Here is a 22486-nt window from a genome sequence, read left to right on the forward strand (position 1 = left end):
TGATTTTAGGCAGTCAATAACAAAATGCTGCTTTGCTGTAATAGTAGAAAGGCAACAAATTCTCAAAAGAAACCAAGAAGTTATACAATCTTGACAAGGTCTCTTATTAGCTTCCTCCTCTTATCTCCTTTTCCCCACATATCTGTTGCGGATCTACTACAGTAGGCTGCAAAACATACAGCAAAAAGGATTGGCTTGAAGGCATTTGATGTTTGTAAATAAATCCACAATAGGATCCAAGCTGAAGAGGTGATACATGGTCAACCTAGTAGGACAATTCTGAGCATGTGCATACGCAGGTAAAGTCCAGGCTATATTAAATTAAAAAAATGTCAGTGCGTTTTTTTCATGTTAAAGTTTTTTCAAAGCTTTCTTTTGTTCCTTGTTGTGCTGACCACAACAAGTTTTAAAAGAGTATCAAGAGTCTGATTGAAATGGAAAAACAAAAAAAAAGCTGTAGTGACATTGAACCGCACAATGTAAGCATTGAGCTTGTGCAAATTTTCAAATCAAAAGAAGAAAATCATCCCTCTTATAACATGGTGTCTTGACACGTATGACCATAGGCTAAGAAGACTGCTCTTAATATGTGCCAGTTTTAAAGAAGAAAAGCTTAGATCTTCAAGCATATTGGAGCAGTCCCAGAATGTTGCTGTAGGCTTCTAAAGCATGATCACTTGTTGTTTCATGTATTTGCCATTTTTCTGGGCAAAAGCAATTCCACTTCCTCTGAAAACATGTCTCCAAGGTACTTCTCTGTCCTCAGCCAGAAGAGATACAGTTCAGAACCCACATCAACTTGATTCAACCAAGTGTTCCTTCAACGAGAGGGGCAGGATGGTCTATCATCTGAAGATTGATCAGGATTTGGATCAATCGGTGCAAGGTTGTTCCGTCTTTGTTCCTCTGTTACCACTTCTGCATAACTGGGTGGTGCTTCAGGTCTTTCAGGAAGGGATAAACTAAGCTGGTTCATATTCATGCTACACTGACTGCTTACACTTGAGGTTCTGCTACCAAATGGATGCAGAGGAATGGTACCGATGACAAGTGGCAAATTAAGAAACAAATCCATAGCTCCAGGAATATCCACATAAACCATTAGTGAATATTCCACACGGATTATACTACAATCGAGGATAGAGGGTGAAACTGGTGGAATTTTCAGCAACTTGCCATTCCACGTCTCTGTCTTTCCAGATGATAAGGATTCCCCACGCAAGTTAGCCACAAGCTGTTTCACTTCCTTCATTTTCCCCTTGGCATAGAAGGCCTGTGTTTGGTAAATGGTTGCCTTTGGCACCACCATTCGGGAAGAGCAGTTCTCAATCTCAGCAAATATCTGAATTGATTCACCTGGGGTATAGCCTTTCCTTTCAATTTTGGCACTTAAGGATATTGGGCCTGAGGTACAGAACCAGCAACACAGAGTCTTTTCTTTTGTGCCTGCTTGGGGTGACAGTAATGAAGGAGTGTTGATATCTATATGCTCAAAGACTGTAAATTCCTTCTTTAATTTTACTGGTAGAAGCCAAGTCCTGTGCAATTCGGCTTTCACCCAATAGCGCACACTGCCATGTCGGCCTTCGAATGAGGTAGCAAGTGGTGTCTGTGGAAGCTCGAAGCTGAATGCATATTCATGCCTTCCTGAATGAATAGTATTGAAGCCTTCTTCGGAATTATCATCATCTCTTTCATGCCCAATTAGGATGTCTTTATGGTTGAAATATTCAACTTCTTCAGTGTAATTCTGTGTATAGGCAGTATTGGAGCCGGCGTTTCTAGATGCAGTCCAGCGTACTTTCGCATGTCCTCTTGCATGAATTTTAAGAGATTTTACTCTGATTTCTCCAGTAACTTCTAAATTCACCCTTCCTGAGACAGTATCCCCACTAGAATACACAGGGACATTGCTGTCATTGAGACAGTCAAAGCTTATTGTCAAACTCTTCACCTTTCCCAGCACCACGATTATAACAAAATCTATAAAAATATAATGTAAGACAAAAAAAAGTCAAGATAGCATATAAAATGTGATCTTCACTTAACACTGATCGATGTCTTTGCCAGCAAAAACCTTGCAGGCAGGATCAGTGATTCTTCACAAATAGTTCATTGAGATTTCTTAAAAAGTCAGGGCAGCAGAGAGGCTGCTGCTCCGCGATCCTGCTCGTCTCAGTGGTCTCCTTACAAAGACGGAATAGAATTTTTGATAGGAATTTTATATGTGATTTAGAATAGTTCTGAGGTACTCTTCAAAGCAGGTATCCTTTCACTCCATTTAATGATAAGAAAAATATGACTCAGAAAACTTAGATCTTGTCATCTGTGACTTCAAGACTACTCTGGCCATTACAATTGTAGCTTCCATGGTAGAAGATTTCTAAAATAGGACTCTCAGGACATATCTTAGAAAGTCTGATTCTAAAGATTTTAAGGACTATCTGAGGGATTCAAACAGCAAACCAGCTTTGGGATCCAATGTACTATACGTGGTGCCACTTACCATATTGTAACCTCTATTATGAGGCATCATACTCTTGACATGAAACCAGAATCACTTATACAACTGAAATGTACTCTTACAGCTTATCAAGGTACATTTTTCTCAGGGGTGTTCCATATATTAGTTTACTTACATGCTAATTATATTAACCATTCTAGATTATGTGTTATCCTCATTCTTTCTCCTACTCTTTCTACCCAGATCTCAATTTGAATAGCAGTTATTTAACACCACTAGCTCAATTTAAATCTTGCAATAGGAATTTTTCTCCTTGGCCTAGCACACTTTCATAAGAACTAAAACTATGACAAAGAGGCCACAATCATAAGGATGCCTTCAAATTTCCATTGCACATGGGGAAGATATAATGAGGTGACAACTCATTCTTCCACAATAATTGAGAAAAAGAAAGAAGGAAGGAAGGAAGAAAGGAAGGAAGGAAGGAAGGAAGGCAGGCAGGCATGAAATGTATGCAATTGTTTTATTCATATAAAGAGATCAAATTTTAATGTAAGCATTCTAAATGAATCTTTCTACCAGAAAATAACCACAAATGTTTTTCATAACTCAAGAAAATATTTTACTGTATCATTACATTACAATTAAAACCAAGGTTCAAAAATCATTCATTTTTTCTTCTGAGATTTTGAAGTCCACTATTATTTTTTTCAATGAAAACTGTGGTACACAGGATAATTACATTTTTTTCTTTTGCTCCTTGTAGTCTTCATATTAAATGTACCATCAAGACACCTAGAAGTTTTATAGTAGTAAGAAAATCTTCAGCCTCATGGATTAAAAAGGTAAGAACAAAATGTCTGTCATGTTATTTTACCAAAGGTTTGAGACCATAATTTTTCCCACATTTACACAAGAGATAGAAATGAGCTTTGGAAATACCCAGTGATCCTCTAAGTCAATTAATGGTTTAGTAGAAGATTCAGGGAGAACCCCAGGATGTACGTCTGAAAATCCTTCACTGGGCTTAACAAATCCTTGTGGTTCTGATATCAATGTTCCTATAATACTTTCCCATTGTTATGGAGTCCTCTTAACCAACACTGTTTTTTCCTATAAGGCAATAAAATAATTTAGAATTTGACCTTTAATGTCCCAAGTAAAGAAGACCAAAGGATTTATGTTGCTTCTGCCTGTATTTTTGTCTGTGTAGAGCAAAGCAAATGGATTTAAGCAATGATTGGTCAAGACTTCACATAAAAGGTCTGAGTTGAATGTAGTTGATTTTGGAATAAGTCCAAAGAAGAAAGAAGAGAATAATTCTGAGATGGCAGCCCAAGAAGGCATTATGCCAGGAAAGAGTTGTAAAAGCCAGGAAATGAATCGGGATGGTTGTGAATGGAGAGAGTCAAACACATCACTAAATCAGGAGGGCCAGGCAGACAGGAAACCAAAAGAATGCATCCAGTTTGGGAAATACTCATTAGAGGCAAGACAGATCAGATGAATCTATATTGCTGGGGTTTTGTTTGTTTGCTTTCGTGGTGCTGGGGATTGAACCCAGGGCCTTATGCCTGAGAGGCAAGTGCACTATCAACTGAGCTATATTCCCAGCCCTATGGTTTATTCATCTGTCTTGTTCTTTTCATCCATAGCACACTGCACTAGGGTTATTTCCACAAAGAAAGACATACCTATTCTCTTTGAGTTTTTGCATCCTTTTAATAGAGAAAACGTGTGTTCTCAGTTCTGACCTGTTGTTAGGTATTGTGCTTTTTGTGAACTCCAAAAAATAGGCTAAGAGGAAGATTTCAAAATTTAATGTAAATGGCATCATTTTGCAAGGAAGGATATTTGGCATGTAAGCTATGTTGAATTTCTGACAATTATTCACTCAAATTCAACTAATTTATCTTTTATTCCAAATAAGGTAGGATGGTGCTAGAAGATAAAGAGAGCATATTACCAAATGGCCATGACCTTGAGATTAAGTAATGCGATTTTAAAAGGAACAAGAAGTTCTCCAGTTTGCCACTTATATTAATATTACTCAGAGCAAATGTTTGATATAAATCTAATAGGCAAAAGAAAGACCAATTAGATAGTCTATTTATGCCTTGGAGAGCTAAGCAAAATTAGAATGCTTCTAATTTGTTATATTTGGATTAATTCCCTGAGTTTTATACCCTGTCAAAAGATGACTCTCTTTGCATAACAAAAACTTAGTAAATAGTTCTATAAATCTTACATGCATAATTTGAAAAACTGACAAGGCATTTCTAAAAAGTATTTCAAGATTCTTATCAATTAGCTTTCAGACCATAAACTTACACTTAGTATCTTGCTTAAGGTTTCTCTGAAAATCAGTAGTTAGAATCAAATCCTTATTTTATTTAAGCAATACTATTTCCCAACACCCTAAAAAATTTCCAGTTATAAAAAACACATTTGCTATTTTTCCGTTGTGTTTTCTTAACCACAGGCTATAAGCTGTCCCATTTTTATTGGTGTTAAGGGAGTGGGGACAGAGGCTGTCCAAGCTCTGCTTCATAAAGTATTAGAGAAAGGGGTCTATAGATAGGAAAACATCCATTAAGAAAATTAAGAAACCCAAATCAATTTATACTGTGGCACTGGATGATTTATCACTGTTTCTTTTTGCTTATTGTAAAGTAATACCTTTAAAATGAACCTTTAAAAGCCACCATTATGTTTACTTCTGTTCCAACAAAAAGGCAGGGAAACCAAAAGAGTGATTTTCTTTGTGTGTTTATATGTGTGTTTGGAGTGTGTTTAATTTCCTGCTTCTTTAGTCTTCCTTTATAGTTTATTTGGATGCTTATTATAATACCAAGTTATAAAGTGTTCAGGATCGGCAAGTAAACATATTGTTGAAATAGCATGTAAATCCTCACAATAACCCTATGAGGTAATGAAGTATGATCCTTATTTTGTGAGTTAAGAAACTGAAACACAAAAATGTGTAACTTACCATTAGTATTATTGCCTTATATTTCAATAATGTCACTAACATTCACTGTTCAAATAGACTACTTCTTGAATGATTTTCATGTATACAAAATAATAACAGGAATTTGTCATACAATTATTGATTTTTAAGTTGAAATACTATTTCTATTTTAATCTGTTCTGTTCTATTTTAATCTACTTTCATTGACATTACTTCTGTATTAAATCAAAAATATATTCAAATGGCACCTGTGAATACTTGTGTAACAGCAATTTCTTGTTAACATGATCATCCTTAAGAAGCATTACACAATGAGATGTGGTCTAAGCAGGTCTATCATTTGTCAGGGTTAAAAGAACATAGTCCTACTCAAGATGTTAGTAAAACACACACCTCAGCCAGGTGTGAGACAGAGCATGATCGTTCCCTGAGAGGGCTTGGCACCTCTTCTTTCCAGGTGCTTCATTATTTTTTGGCAATGTTTTCTATTTGCTTCTTCTACAGAGAATTATATATATCCATAACTTTAAAGGTAGGTCTTTTCATCATTTGCAAAAAAGGAAAGAAAAAGAAAAAGAAATCATGATTTTAAAAAACTACTGCCCAGAGGTTTAGAATATTTATTCAAAACTGAATATGAATCACAGGAAATCGTTTTGCAGCCAAAGGCTGTCTCTAAAGATCTAACTAGGTTAGTAGGTCACTGAATTCCTTACCCTTACTTTAAGCTCATCCTTTTTGGGAAAAAAAAAAAAAAATAATATAACCAAGTGTGAGCAAGATCCGTACTTTAGAGCTTAAAAAGAAGCCACTGTTTTGCCCACCCTCTCCTTAGGAGTGCTGCCAGTGGTAGTGACTTATGTGTTCTTTTCATGTCCCCTGTGTCCTCCTAACTTACTCTCGTAACTAGATCAACTTACAACATAATTAAACATGTAGTCTCTGCTTTTATTTTCTCGAATTCCTTAATTTTCCTTCTTGGTGCTCCTTTGGTACTCTTCTTGTAGGTTTTCTCTGAAATTTGTATGTGCTTAGTTTTTCTACTAAAGAATTTTGAATTGCCCATCTTTTTTAAACTTTAATTATTATTCACCTTACATTTTTAAAATGTGTGGTTAAAAACTGTATGTTTCCTTCATTTTCAATTAAAATTTAAAAGTGTTTATTTAACAAAAGAAAAGGGCAGTAAAATGTGGTAAAACTCACACTGGACCAAAGTGTAATGCATCTGAGCCTACAGCCCAACTCATTCATTCAGACATTCTGCAGCAAGTGCTTCTAGATCACAAATTTTGTGCCAGATACTGATATAATATAGTGCACAGTACACTCATTGTCCCTGCTTTCATGACACTAATAGTCTGGTGAGAAAAGCAAGAGGTAATCAATTATGCAAATAAAAATATAATGACCAAATGTGATGAGTGCATTAGAAAGTGGGGGAATTTGACTGCATATGCCTAAGAATTCTCGCTGTAGGAAGTGATAACTAACCTGAAATATGACATACAGGTTGGGTAAAGGGCACAGGAAAGATTGATTCAGGCAAGGGAGGAAAGATTTTAAGGGAAGGACCTGAGGTAATAGAATAAGCTTCATGGTAAGAGAAAGAGTTTCCATATGTGACAGGGCAGGAGAGGGGGACAGATATTGCAGGATCTAATAGGGCAAATTTGTGATCTTGTTCTCAATGCCCAACAGAAATTAGAAAGAATTAAATCAATGTGATTAGATTTTCATTTCAAAGGAGGTTTCTGTGCCTAACCTGTGGAGAATGAACTAGACCAGGGCGAGAGCAGAAGAAAGATGATTCCTTTAGAATGTGGACTGTGGTCATTTGTACCAAAGAGGTGGTATTAGGAAGAGACAAAAGTGAATAGATCCAAGATATACTTTATTTAAGAAGTACAATCAATAGGACTTCAAGAGGGACTGAACATAGTGAATAATCTTCTCAAAAGGAACTTATATACTCCATTGTCTAGAAAGCAGAATATGTTTGCAAGAAAAGATCAAGAGTCTGATTGTAGACTACATAATGAGTGTCCCTATCTGAAATCAAGATTGGTAGAGTTTCAGATTTCAGATTTTGGAATATTTGCACAGACATAATGAGATATCTCAGGAATAGGACCCAAGTTCAAACATGGAATTAATTTCATATATACCTTCTATACATACCTTGAAGGGAATTTCATACATTATTTAATAATTATATGCATGGAACAAATTTGCATACATTGAGCCATCAGACTTGTGGTATCATGTCACCACACAAAATGTTTCAGATTTTGGATCTTCAGATTAGGGATGCTCAACCTGTGTTAAAGTTTGTAATTTCTTTTGAATTCTAACTTTGAAACTAAAGCTTTTAGAGATTCACTTTCTGTATCCATAAGGTAAGAGAATGAGTAAATCATCTCTAAGATACTCCTTTTGGTTATCTACTTTGATTTTAAATCCTATCCATAGAAAAAACTGAGAAATTAAATGTCCTTGCTCTAATTAGTTGCCTGATTATAATCAAAGTATGAAAGAAGAGAATTTACCCTAATCTTAACCAAGTATATTTTCAAAGTTAGATTAGGAAAAGATATTTGGGGTTCAAACTATTGTTATTGCTCATGACTTTAAGCTGAATACTGAAATAAAAATCCCTATTCAATTTATTTGCCAGTTGTTCTCCAGTATTTGAGATTTCTTCTCCAAGAGAGGTGGAGAAGGACTCCCACTGATAAGAATGAAGTGTTAAAAATAAAATATCATTAAAATAGTGAAAAGGCAGTGAATACATAACAGTAAGAGGTGAATACATTCTAAGGTTAAATACACTCACGAATATTAAATCCACAAATGCATAGATTTCAACAAATATATGTCAAGTCATAATTAGATGAAGGCAACCCTACATTTTCAGTGATAATACAGGAATTCTAGAAGTGATAGTAATTTCAGCTACCTATATTAGTAATTAGAAGTAGAAATTCAGCTGGTATGCTGACAACCTCTGAGATGGCCCTTGCTGACCTCCCATCACGTATACCCTGAACCTATGGACTCTCTTCCAGTGTATAGAAATATGGGAGAAGTGATGGGTTATCATTTTCAATATTCAGTCCTACAATGATGGCAACTTCTGTCTGGCAGTCACTCTGTCTCTTGCTCTCACTGAGATCATTCTTCCAGGCTAGCTGCCATGTCACAATGTGGCCATGCAGATAGAGGCCAAGGCATGCCAACAACAACTTGAATGAGCTTAGTAGGTCTCTCCCCAACCTCCACCTCAGATGAGCCTTAGGATAAGACCACAACCTCTAAAGACTGTAAGTGCTTGAAGCAAGAAACCAAAGTGTGCCTGGATTTCTTGCTCACAGGCATTATATGTGAATAAGTGTTTATTGCTTTAAGACACCATGTTTTGGAGCTAGATAAGGTGATCTGCCTATAATCCCAGAGGCTCCGGAGGCTGAGGTAGGAGGATCAAGAGTTCAAAGTCAACCTCAGCAAAAGCAAGGCACTAAGCAACTCAGTGAGACCCTGTCTCTAAATAAAATGCAAAATAGAGCTGGGGATGTGTCGCAGTGGTCAAGTGCTCCTGAGTTCAATCCCTGGTACCAAAAAAAAGAAAAGAAAAGACACCATGTTTTGGAGTAATATGATATATAAGATGGCAACATTAGTCACCAGACATCATTTAAGAAACACTAAATTAGATTCCTCAGTTAACTCTAATAAAAGCTTATGAATTTTGTTTATGAATAATAAAATCATATCACCCTTAGTAACTCCTTTTGCTAATGGTAAATAATCCTTGGTTGTATTAAACCATGAAATCCATGGAATTCCCCAGCTGTTTTTCCAAAGAAAAGACTGGAATTTCTGGATCAATTTGTCTATCTCTTGGCCGACACTAACTGCCTATCAGTGGGCCATGAACCTTACTTAAAACAAACAAGTCAACCCTGATCTACATCATACGTACTTTGGAGGAAATGCAAACTGAAGAATGTTGGGCAGTGATGATCAGTATCTTCCAATGAGATTTTCAGTAATAGTTAAAGTTGGAGTACAGTAAGGGAATATTCATTGTGTTTTGCCAAAGAAAAAGAGTGTATCAAATAGAATAGGAAAAGGAAGGCTGTTCTTCTACTTATATTGTATAAAAATGCAAAAAAAAAAAAAGTAGAACTCTCGATCTACTGATGACAAAAACCTGGATCATCTATAAAATACTCACTTTAATCGCACTAGAAAACTTACATCACAACACAATCAGGTAAACTGAATTCCCAAAAGTGTCAAACTCCTCCCAGGAGAAATAGGGCATGTGAACTATGTGTTATTCAGTTTTCCATTTCTGTGACAAAATTCCTAAGAGAAATAAAATTAAAGGAGGAAAGGTTTATTTTGTCTTGCAGTTTGAGAGGTTTCAGTCCATGATCCCATGGCTCTGTTGTTTCTGGGACTTTGATGAATCAGAATATCATGAAAGGGAACATGTGAAGCAAAGCCGTTGATCTCCTGACAGCCAGGAAGCAGAAAGAGTAAGAACTCAAGGGTCTCAAAAAACCTTAAATGCACACCTCCAGGGACCTACTCCCTGCATCTAGGCTCTTCTCGTTTCAAAAACCTCCAAACAGCACCACTAGCTGGGGACCAAGCCTTCCACTCATCAGTCTCTGGGGGACATTGCAGATCCAAATTATAACAAATTCATAGTATTAACAGCACAGGAGAAAGAGATGACAGTCACAAAAGAAAAAATCAGAGAAAGTCTATTATCGAAGGTTGAGGATTAGTTATCGTGACTTTTTGGAAACTCTGGGACCCCACGTCCTCAGCACCACAAGCCTCCTCCAGGTGCCCAGAAGGAAGATCTGGGCAGGACAGGGGATGTGAGGTAACCCAAGTTCAGCATACAGACAACCTTCCCTCAAGTCCCTCGAGTCCACATCTGCAAATTCTGAAAGTGCTGGCTCCACCAACAATGAATCAAAAATATATTTTTTTTAAAATTGCATCAGTACTGAATGTGTACAGACTCCGTTTTTTGTTGTTGTTATTCCCTAAAAAATGTAGTAAAACAAAAAGATTACACAGTATTTATAATGTATTTATAAGTGATCTAAAGATGATTTAAAATATATGGTAGGAACTGGATATGTAGCAAAGAGGTAGAGCCTAGCACGTGTGAGTCCCTGAGTTTGATGCTCAGCACCACAAAAAATAAAAAATAAAATAAATAAAACATGTGAGTATATGTTTAAATTAGATACAAATACATTTATTTTTGTATAAGGAATGTGAGGATCCACAGATTTTGCTATCTGCAAGGCCCTGGAACCAATCCCCTGTGGATAACAAAGGGTAATTACATCTGCTAAAGTCTGAGGAAAAAACAGGAATACCTAGAGAAACCCATACAGATCTCTGATCCTGCTGTTGGGAGACAGGAACAAAACCCACATATGGGCCAGACCTTTCTCAGAGGTGAATAAAAAATCAAAAGAAACCCACTCATGCCCTGGACTTGACCCTGCTTTGACCTGGGGCCAACACTCTCTGTTGCAGTTGCATGGGCCTCTCTTTTCCTCAAAATTCCCTATGAAGGTCTTTTGCTGTACAGACCAGATCTTTTCTAAACTGCACTCCATACCTAACTATAAGCTAAGCCAGCACCTTGATCTTCCAGTCTTCAGAACTATTTGAAACACTTTTCTTTTCTTTAGAAACTACCCAGTCTCAGGTACTTTGTTATAGCAGTCCAAATTGACTAAGAGACATTTCAACAAGTTAAGCACTGTCTCAGTCAGCTCAGGCAGTCATAACAAAATACCATACGATGAGTGACTTCAAAATCAGAATATATGACTCCCAGTTGTGGAGGGTGGAAACACCAATATCAAGAATGCAATGGAGAATGATACATAATGGTGGTGGGGGGGGTGGGGAGTGAGAGAAGACTGGAGGAACTTTAGATTATGTAGAAGGAAATGAGGGGGGGGGCGAATGAAAAATGGTGGAAAGAGACAGACATCATTACCCTATGTACATGTATGGTTACACGAATGGTATGAATCTACATCGTGTACAGCCATAGAAACGAAATGATATACCCCATTTGTGTACAATGAATCAAAATGCAGTCTGTAAACAATTAATAAATAAATATTTTTTTAAACAAAAGAGTAGTAAATCTTTTGTATCTAAATTTCTTTTACATGAAGGATAATTTCTACTTGACTAATTTTGGTCTCTGTCACAAGCAATGAGGTAATTCCCAAGTGATATATCTTACAATCTTCACAGCCTGTTTTCCTACTTGTAATTTGTATTGACCTTCAAGAATTCTTCATATTAAAGATAATAAAACTTTTTTTTACATTAAAAAAAAAGAATGCAATGGATTTAGTTCTCTGGTGCAGACTCTCTCTCCCTGGCTTACACAGCAGGAAAAGAGAGGGAGGGAGGGACTGCTAGCACTCTGACCTTTCTTCTTCTTTTAAGCTCCTTAAGACCATCACAGAGGCCCCACTCTCATAACAACATCCAACTTTACTTACTTCCCCAAAGTCCAATCTCCAAATACCATCAGGGCTTCAGCAAATGAATTTGGGGAGACAAAAAACAAGCACAGTATTCAAGGTCTTATCTAGCAATTGATAGAGCAAGGCTTGTATACAGGCTTATTTGATTTTGAACTGGCCTCTTTCCATCACTATTTTCACCCCTCAAAGATGTGCTTTAAGGAGGCAGTACACAACCATTCAGGAGGGCCCTATTAGATACCTTTAGTCCTTTAGTAAAGGACCAGGTACCTTTAGTGTTCTCCTCATGGGGCCACTAGCAGATTTACTTGTATCTTCCATTGTTGGAGATGTTTCCTATTGCTTCTGAATTCTCCAAAATTTGAATTGTTCTTTCTATAAATGATATCCTCTGTATCATCTCAACTTTCTTCTCTCTTGCTGCTATTGCCAGATTTGTATTTCTTTTACATTATGGAAGTTTTCACATTATGGTGTTTTGTTTATTTGTTTGTTTGTTTGGTTTATTTTTGGTTTTATTTCCTCCACAAACTCCCCAAACTCTTCAGTCTCTAGAGCTATATGTTGTGTGATGTAAGCCTTAAGCCCTTTTCAAATATAGTCTGGTATGTTTATGAGTCTAGCGATTGCCTTTGGCAGGAAGGAGTAATGCTCCCACCCAAACAACCTTCCAGCTTCCATCCCCATTGTTAGGGTTGACATTCCTAATGGAAAATTAGTCCCTTGGGGCACAGCAAAGTGTACAATAGGAAATAAATACAGGCACTGGTTTCCATTAAAGCTTATTTGAATGTGGCTTTATTTTAAGTTTCCACAGTGGGGATTAAAGGGTTGGAATAATGGGTTTTGTTTTGGTTTGTTTTTCAATTTGGGTCACATATTCCTACAGAAGAAAGAATATCTGGACCATGTAAAACTGCTCATTAATTTTTCAATCCACCTTTCTAGAAAGGTAACAACAGTCCTTTTGAGTTGGGGGATCCTTCAAGCAGTAGAAGTGGCCAGTGAGTCAATATGCCTTAGCAGTCTGCTGCAATATTGCCAGTGGTGAAAGGGGACTTGACTAAATAGTCTCAATTCCATCTCCCTCTATCCTAATGATTAGTGGGACATATTTCTTAAATATTTGTTGAATAGAAAGAGTAAATTAATGAATTTAGGAATTATCTCAATGTGCCTACAAAAGGCAACAACAATCATTGTTCAGCTAAATATTTAATGGAGTTTAATATCAATAGCATAAAGAGTTTTCCAATTAATCTTTGGTTTCCAAAGGTGGGAAAGGAGAGTATTCAATGAAGTATTTTTAGAAGTCAAGGGCACAATATTAAACATCCCAGTACTTTCATATTCCTGGCAGATAATTAGGCACAATGCATAAAGGACTCTGTTCTACCCAACATCAATCTTCATGGTCCTTCATCATTCAGCTACTTATTATTAAGCACTTGTTATGGACAGGTGCTTATTAGGCCCTGAGAATAGAATGGCAAACCAACCTGATTTATTTCCTTCTCCATTATAATGTTATGAGAAGACAGGAGTTAATCAAATATCCACATCACCTTAAAAACAGAAATAAATGTTCTGAGGAAAACAGACATGGGGTGCATGGAGGACAGAACTGATACATGATCGGATGTGTAAATTTTTTAAAAAATATAATTGCTGAGTATAGAAAATCAATTGAAGGAAAGCCAAATAATTACTCAATCAGTCGTAAAACATTCTAGTCATTTTGAAAAAATTGATTTTTTGTATTAGATTAATAAATATGCATACAGAAGAAATTTCATTTTATGTGCATTTGTCTAGAGCTTTGTGAAAGAAACCCTATTGTCTTTATGGGAAACTTATAAGCTGAATAATGTTGGGGTAAATTTTCTCTATGTTCATAGTGCTTTTGATGTTTTGTTGTGTATTCTTTTTGTGCATGTTTTAACTAGAGTGGGTTCTGAGTGGGTGGTGAGCAAATACCCTTTGTTTAAACTTGTTATAATTATTTGCTTCAAAATACAGTTACCAGTCAGACCAGATTCAAATGGTTGTTTTCTATTTCTGAGTCAAAGGATTAGGTAAACATGATAAACATGAATCCTTACAAGAAACTGCAACACAAAATTGATTCCTCATACTAGATTCACCTAGTAATTTCCAGAAAATAATATTGGCTTAAGAAATTCAGCTAATATATATGACACAGGAATTAATATTATAATAGTATGGGAAAAGCATTATGATTTTATTGAAATCTACTTAAATAAAATTCATCTTAGAATGTATAAATGAAAAAAAGTCCCATTTTTGTTTTTACATCTATTTGTGTATATGAAGTCCTTAAATATTCCATTATTATTCCAAATACTTCTTTTTTGCTATTTAAACTGGAACTATTTGAAACACCACTATATGCTTACCACACCTCTCCAATCTTAAATTTAGAAGATTTCTAGCATTATAAAGACTTTACTTTTGGGGGGACTAGGTAGCTAGGAATTTAACTCAGGGGTGCGCTACCACTAAGCTATATCCTCAATCCATTTTGTTTAATTTTATTTCTTTTTAGATAGGGACTCGCTAAATTGCCCGCTAGCCTGGAATTCACAATCCTCCTGCCTCAGCCTCCCAAATAGCTTGGATTAGAGACATTTACCACTTCCCCTGCCTAGTATTTTACTTTTTCTTGCATTTTGACTTCTTATTTCTTTACAAGGTGAAGGTCTTTATTTTTTGTAGCCAATAGTACAATAGTACAAACTCGGATGAGTTATAAACAAAAGAGATTTATTTCAGCTCATAGTTCTAGCAATGCAAGAACAAGGGGTCACTTCTCATGAGGACCTTCTCAATGGCAGTGCCCCAAGGTTTCTCTCCCTCTTCTTATAAAGCCACCAAGATTCAATCATAGGAGCTCTATCCTACTGCCTTTAATCCCAATTACTTCCCAAAGATCCCACTTCTAAACACCTTACGAGGAATAAGTCTCACAGTGGGGACCAGATGTCAACACATGACACCTAGGGGAACACACTCAAACCATAACACACCATAGATGTGACCACAAGCAAAGCAATCTTTGATTTCAGACTTCATCAAAGTTTACAGAAGTGTTGAAAAGCACAATTAACCAAAACCAGAATTATTTTATACTTAATAATTTATGAATTTGAAAAGTTCCCATCACATTAACTTTACATATATAATTATTGGTCATTTAATGTTGAATTCAAATACCTGTAAGTTAATTGAATGAGTCCACAAGGATATAATACATGATTATATGTATATTTACATTTTATATTTTTGTCATAATTATTAAAATACCATTGTAAAGGAAGTACAGGTTTCTTATATTAATTCACACAAGAAGAAATTTATGAATGTTACAAAAACAGTTTCCATATGGCATCAAACTGAAAGAAAATGCATAAGTACATTAGATTTATTTCCATGAGTTTTAAAGGATGCATCCTTTTAATTAAACTTAAGTCAGACTTTACGTCTCAGAATACTCAGTATACTAATAGAAACATCTGCAGAAAATCTGTCTTTCTATTTAATGTGGTAATGTGGTAAGAAAGCAAAATAATCATGGGAACTATTTCTTATAAAATCTTATTTTAATGAGCCATATCTCTCATTTCAAAAAGAAATTATTCCAACTACAGTAATGTTTAAACTGTTGAAGTACTCAACATATTTTTCATAAGATTATTTTAATATGAATATCTGACAATGTTTCAAAATCTGTAGTTTTATTCTAAAATAGCTTTTTAAAAATCTTATCAAATTAGCATTTCTCATTTTGTATAAGAAATATGGTAAAATAATTGTATTTTATTGCTTCAGTTGACCCAGGGACTTAAAAATTTTAAGGACTCAAATGCTTCCTAAAAGACTTGGGTGGGGGATGTTATTCATCAGATTTCTCCAGAGGAACAGTACCGATAGAATGTATATGTAATTATGAGCAGGGATTTATTAGACTGGCTTACATGATGCGAGGCTGGATATCCCACAATGGCCATCTGCAGCCAGGCAAAGCAGTAACTGCTGAGTTCAAGAAGCCTCAGAAATGAAGGACCAACGATGATTCACCAATACAAGGCAGAAGGCCTGGAAGCTCCCTGCAGAGTTGCTGGAGCAAGTCCACATTCAAGGGCTGAAAGAATCAAAGTCTGATATCCATGGGTGATGGCAGTAGCTTAGAAAGCACCTGGTCAAAAAAATCATGTTTGCAAAATGGTACATTCCCTTCCTCTGCTTCCTGTTCCATCTGGGACCACAGCCTAGTCTATGGTACTGCCCACATTCAGGGAGGGTCACACCCCCACCCCTTGACATTTCTCTTATTCATGTGTCAATCACCTCTGGAAACACCCTCACAGATACAACCTGAAGTGTGCTTTATCAATTTTCTGGGCATCTTTCAATCTAGTCAAGCTTATAACCAAGATTAATCATCACAGGAGCTGAACAGGAAGGAGAAAAAGGGGTACTCCCTAAGACTTCCATCATAATACAAAAACATCATCATTGCCAATTCAATTTATTTTTTGAAAATTAAATTAGTTCTGAATGGGGTATAAGAACTAATTTCATTAATAATTATAGAGGACTATAGTTCTAAATTAAAATTTTCTAAATTAAAATCTTTTGGTATTTAATTTATCAACAAGAAAAAAGACATACTTTTTGAAGAAAATAAAGATGTAATGACAAAAGAAAGCACAGAAGCAGAGACCAGAGGCCATTGCTTTTATGCCACCTAAATGCTGATTTGCTATGTGACCTTGAGAAGGTCAAATAATAACTCAAGGCCTGCCTTTATTTATTTGTAAAGCAGATACACAGTAATAGTTACCAAATGTTTTCAGGTTTAATGAGCCTGGGTGGGGTCTTCCCAAGATGCATAAATGCACTCCAGCTTGGCCTGGCTGAGCCTGTCTACTGCCAAAGAGACAGGTTCCATCTGAAATGCCTCAGACCCAAGCCAGACCCCACCCCAATGGCGCCAGGCAGCTCAGGTGAGAGTGTCCAGAGAATGAGGCTGGAAAACAGGAGAGAGGCAGGTTCTCTTCCAGTCCCTGCAGAACCAGGAGCAGAGAGGGTGCACGGGAAAGTGACCAAAATAAAAATGGAAGGGGAGACCCAAAAATAGCACACATTTCAAGCAACTGCTATAAAACACAGATAATAATAGTACCTGAGAGAGAAATTATGGGAATTACATGACTTGATCTTTTATATGTAAAAACCCTTAGCAAAATTCCAGAAAGAAAAAGTGATGAAGAATAAAAGGGAAGATGGTTTTCAAAGGTCAAATGTTCTCTCTGATATGTGGCTGCAACAAGGTGGGAGGGCCAGGGGGAATGGAATTTTAGAGAATTAGACAAAGGGAAATGAAGGGAAGGGAGAAGGATAAGAATAGAAAAGATGGTAGAAATTATTCTGAATTATTTTGACATAACTTTCCTATGTACATAAGTGAATATACCACAGTGAATCTCCACAGCATGTACATCCATGAGACTGGGATCCTAAGTAGAGTAAGATATACTCCATGTTTGCATAAATGTGTCAAAATATACTGTCATGTGTATCAAAAAAGAAATATTTTTTTTTAATTTAAAAAAAAAAGAAACAATGGTTTTGAGAGAAGCCAGTCTGACTAGGTCCAAATCCCTGGTCCAATGTATTAGTTGTGTTACTAATTACTTGGCTCCTCTCCAGCTCAGATTCCTTATTTATAAAGTGGAAAGCAAAGAGACTACCTGCTTGTAAGGCTGATGTAAGGATTAAATATGTTAATATACACAGTACAAAGAACAATGTCTGGCACCAATAAGCCATTGGATAAGTGTTAGAACACTTCATATCCTGCCAGATGCTTTGCATGAAGCCTTCTCAGCATCTTTTCTTTCTCCATACCCAATTAATGTCTAGAGCGGGGAAAGTTTTATATATATATATATAGAGAGAGAGCTCTCTTGGAGCAAGATATCATGAAGATGGTATAAAGTTTATAACCCTAATAAATGTAATGTAAAATAATTTCCTAAAAATATGGACAGTTTTGGACAATATGCTATAAATAACACTGAAATATCCTAATGGAAAACCTCCATTGAATTCATTTCTTTTCCAGGATTAAGAGGCCTAAAGTAAAACCAAACCCAACAGTGCTTAAAGTTGAGCCAAGAAGGAGATTGGGCAATTAAAGGAATTAATAAGAAGCCCTGTGTCCCACCCTATAGGAGAAGTACTCTCTGTTCATATTCAGCTCTGTCACTTGTCTAGTCCTGTTTCTCCCCAAAGGGCAAAATGCCCAGAGAATACTTTTTTTTTCTAGTTTATATTTTCAATATCTAGTACCCCAGGATGATTCTGAAATGATCTTTTGCTACAGGTTAGCCTTGGCTGGTTAACCAAACTATTCCACAACCACTGGCCTTGACTTTTCTCAAGAGTCTCATGCGTGAGGAGTTTTCTGAAATGAGAGAAATGGACATGCTTCTTCAGGTCTGTCCTCCTGAGAGTGGACCCCACAGCTACTGCAAGCTCCCTGAATCACAGAGACAACCAGAGGAGACTGTCTTAAGAAGGTCTGGACAGTATGGACATGTGGTCTGCGGTATCTTACATCCTGTATCCAAAAGCCGTATTGCGAGGGAGTAGGAATAGAAAGAGAAAAGAGTGAGCATGTGCTGGAGGCAAGAAAACATTAACTAATGACATGGAACTCCAGCAAGTCCAGGCATTGCCATATTGAGCCAGGCTTCCAGACCATTTTGAAGGTTAAAAAGATCTTCCGTATCTTCCAACTCTTCCATTTTATCTTAGCTTCCATGTGTATTCCTTTAACTCCTTTGACTCAAAGGGATTCAGTTCAACTGATGAAATCTGAGCGATTTCACACAGAAACTAACCAGAGGGATTCAGTGCAGAAAACAGGGGAAGATAGAGAATAAATTATTCAATAATTTATTAGATTGACTTATAGCTAAATGTTTATTGATATGATATATAGTTCTCTACTTTTTTAAAATTAGTACCAACCCTGCAATGTTAGGGGCCTGACCAGGATGTCTACTTTGTAGATCTTTCACTAGAGGTTAGCCTGGGCTGCCTAACTGGACTATTCCACAATAGTTCCAGATTTTAGATGAAAACTGAGTCATTAACTTGCTCAGGAATCCCATGGAAAAGAAGTTGCCTGAAGTGAGAGAAATGGAGAAAACTGGGGAAAGATGAGGAACTTACAGGATGCCTAATGGTTATAAAACATTTTAATATATATTACCTAAACTTTATTTTTGGAAAAACCTTATAAAGTAAAAGGGAAGATATTCTTTAACCTTTTAACAATTGAAGAAATTAAAATTCAAAAGAATTTGGATCTTGGTTGGTAGCATAAATAGAATTTAAAACTAGTCTTTAACAATCCTGTTATATTTTAATAAGTGATATATTTAGAAAATTTGAAAAAATTCAAATAAAAGATATGTAAACTGACAGTGAATATAACATGTATGTAAATATATATAATACATATATATATACATATATAATTTCATCATGACAAGATGGCATAGTAGACTTTGAAAAGACACAATCCTCTCTAACTGCTTCCCTTTTGAATCTTTCCAGTTTCATCATTGTGGCTGGTGTCCAACTGGCTTCTGCCCTAGAAATCCTGTACTTTCTTTTATTAAGGAGAGAGAGAAAAGAATATAAAAGAGAAACAAAAGATATAACTTTAGGGCTGGAATTCATCTAACTCTTTGCGTTTATTTGAGGTCACAGAAGCTCAGAAATGTTAAGTGCATTATTGCCCTAAATCACAGAGGGAAGGAAGAGCCAGATGTAGAACTCAGGCTTCCTTTTCCCTGTGTTCTGAAAACAGTATTCTCTCCCTCCAGTTAATTTTTTACATTCTTCCTTATTTTCTTAGCTTCTCTTCAGTTTAACACCATCTCTGCCCAATTATTCAAAATCATCAATTTTAAACTATGGGCAATATATATGTACCTATTTAATACAATGCTTATACACATATTACAGTTATACAATATATATTTTATATATTGGATATTTTATATACTGTTATAGGTCTAGTAAACAAAGTCTCATTTTTTCTATGCATTATTTCATAGTATATTTTATTATATTCAAAATGATCACTTCTAATCATAACTTCACATCATGTTGATGCCCCATGATTTTTTTTACCATTTCCTATTATTTAATATTGTAATTTCCACATTTGCTATTATAGCTGGTATTATCATGATCACTTTTGTAAGAATTTTTATTCTGCTGAATTATTTTCTTAGTGTAAATGTCAAACAGTATCTCACTGAGCTTAGGTAGAGGTGTTTGTATTATTTGAAATTATTACTCTATTATTCTTAAGAGAAATATATCAAACCAAGGGCCTCAGAAAATTACCATTTCACTCCAAACTTACTAATACTACATATCTTTTACCACTATTTTTGATGTAATAGTTATAAATATCTTATTTTATATTCCCTCACTGCTAATATTTTTATTTTATCCATTTCTATTTGCATTAATTATTGCCCAATTTACATATTTATTAATGATGGTTATTTTTCTTATAAATTTGAATGAACTCTATGAAATACATAGTAAGTCTTTGCTGTATTCCTGAAAATATTTTCCTGGTTATTTTCAGTTTTGATTTGACTCTGTCATTAATTTTCATACAACTAAAAATTTTATGCACAATTAAAAATTTTATATCTGTTCCACTGAACAAATACAACCAGAATGTTAGGCAATTTCTTTTCCTTTTTTTTTCTCAGTGACCCTTTATATTCCATCTTACCCTATTGCCTCTCAGACTTCTGGAGTCATTCAACTAACAAATAGTCTTCTGGTTGCTATGCACCACAAAACCTGATCTCAATTTAGAAATAGGGTGCCCAGTGATGAATAAGTATGAAAACTCTAGGCTTCAGTTAAAGCAAATCTTTTATCCTTTCTCCAGATCAGCACTTCTTCAGTTGGGAAATTAAGAGTATTTCTCTATTTCCCTGCCTAGTATTTCTGCTTCTCCTCCCCCAGCTTGTTATTCTCAACTTCTCCTCCAGGATCAATGGGCAGAGAGGGAGAAAAGATAAAGAAGGCAAATATGTTATTAAATGACCAGTGTTATGCACTCTAAGTCTGACACTTGTTCAAAGGTGGCTTTGTTTTATAAGGGCTCCCCATCAACCTTTAAGGATCCCTTATCTTCCCTTGAAATGGATCAGGCATCTCCAAGGGTATTCAGAAGAGTCACCTCCAAGTGAAGAGTTGACCCTTATAGACGTTTCTTTGAGTCCATAAGAAGCCCTCCAGGACAGGACCAAAGATAGTGGAAGTCAGTTTTCTTTCACACATGGCCTACACATGATTTCCAGATAACACTCAAGCATCCTTTACCTTGACAAAGAGAGTTGACCAGTTTCTGTAACTTCTTCCTCTGGCTCACTAGTTGTTAATCCTGAGACTTTCTCAGGCAGGAACCAGGCTCCAGTCCACCTGATTTTCAGGTCAGCAACTCCCACCTCAGGCCAAGTAAGCAGGGCACACCAAGGGCTTTTAAAAGATGTCTCTTACCAAATCCTCTCCAATCTCTACACACCCATTCATTACCTTGGTGGAGGTAAGAATTTTAAGAGTCGTCCAACTGGTTTTCAATAATCTTCCTTGAAAACTGGCATCTTTTCTTGACACACCTCTTTGGAAAATCTCAGCCTTGAATCTTGGTGATTCAGTTAAAACTTTTGATTTAATCACCTGTTAAATTTATTTCATTTTGCCATTGAAATTTCCATATCATTTAAGTGCTGAAAATAAGAGTCATTTATCCATAATATCTGACCATTAAATATTCTGCTGGGATTTCTTTAATATAAATTATTTTTCAATTTAGTTTTCTGATTTTAACTAAACATGTTTTTGTTTTGGCTTGTGCTATAAGATGTGCATCAATTTTTTTAATGTAGATACATAATTATTCACATATTATGCTTATCACTGGAAATGTTTGCCCTTTCTTTCATTTTGAAGTTTATTTCCACATATTGTTTTGTTGTAACATCAGATCCATTTTTGGTCTCTTTCTTAATCAACATTTATTAATGTTTTACTATTATTTTCTATTATGTTCTACTATGTAGTAAGTTTGGGATATTCTTTTCTTTTTGAAGCAACTATACAGTGAGCTCTGAATTTTCATTGGATTGAAGTTGTGATTCAGAAGGACATTAAACTATAAATTAATCTGGGAAGAATTATAACAGAAATGGCAAATTAAAACAAACATTAGTGGCTCCATAGTAGAGAACTTGCCTATCATGCACAAAGAACTGGGTTCAATCTCCAGTGCCACACTAACAAAACAATAAAGCAGCAACAACAATAAAAATAATTAATAGTGTTTACAATGGACCCAGCACTGTTCTATGTGCTTTTCAAATATTAACTCAC

General features: G+C 35.8%; 1 protein-coding gene across 1 annotated transcript; it reads right to left on the reverse strand.

Moving 5' to 3' along the window:
- Positions 1–526: 526 nt before the first annotated feature.
- LOC124994179 (arrestin domain-containing protein 3-like) lies at positions 527–2008 on the reverse strand (the record flags this gene model as incomplete). Its single annotated transcript, XM_047565992.1, has 1 exon — positions 527–2008. A coding segment is annotated over one exon (1188 nt), but the record flags the coding sequence as incomplete, so codon positions are not given.
- Positions 2009–22486: the final 20478 nt, after the last annotated feature.

This window comes from Sciurus carolinensis, chromosome 10 (genome assembly GCF_902686445.1).
Source record: "Sciurus carolinensis chromosome 10, mSciCar1.2, whole genome shotgun sequence".
NCBI lineage: Eukaryota > Metazoa > Chordata > Mammalia > Rodentia > Sciuridae > Sciurus > Sciurus carolinensis.